The sequence below is a fragment of the Penaeus monodon genome, chromosome 28 (assembly GCF_015228065.2).
Source record: "Penaeus monodon isolate SGIC_2016 chromosome 28, NSTDA_Pmon_1, whole genome shotgun sequence".
Classification (NCBI taxonomy): Eukaryota; Metazoa; Arthropoda; class Malacostraca; order Decapoda; family Penaeidae; genus Penaeus; species Penaeus monodon.
Window position 1 is genome coordinate 1,995,325 of NC_051413.1, and position 373 is coordinate 1,995,697.

The 373-nt window shown below is 55.0% G+C and overlaps 1 protein-coding gene across 1 annotated transcript in view; it reads left to right on the plus strand.

Annotated features, from left to right (window-relative positions):
* LOC119591274 (rho GTPase-activating protein 18-like) overlaps window positions 1-373 on the plus strand; it is a 10,010-nt gene that overhangs the window by 2,403 nt on the left and 7,234 nt on the right. The window contains exon 4 of the mRNA XM_037939994.1: window positions 169-360. Coding sequence (XP_037795922.1) covers window positions 169-360 — 192 coding nt within the window. The remainder of the gene's footprint in view (window positions 1-168; window positions 361-373) is intronic.

Genomic DNA, 373 nt, shown 5'->3' on the forward strand with positions numbered 1-373 from the left:
CCTTCAGTATATCTCGTCTTCCATTATTTCCCATTTTTAACACTCGCTATTTGACTCTTCCTTCTCTCTTTTCACATCCTCTCCCACACTTTATCAATGTCAAGTCACACTCAAAACGACGAGGACCCTTAAGCCGCCAGATGCGTCACCTTCCCTTTCCTCCTCCAGGATTCTCCCCGTCGGATGTCCGCGGAGCTTCGGAAGTCTCACTCCATCAGCCGCCCGAGGGAGTCGCGCGAGCTGAGGGACATCCGGGAGCAGAGAGAGAACCGAGAGAACCGAGAGAACCGCCCCCGCTCGGCCTCCAGCACCGACCTCGGCTTTAAGGTCATTTACTCGAAGCCCGACGAGGAGTTTCCGGTGAGTGAAGCGT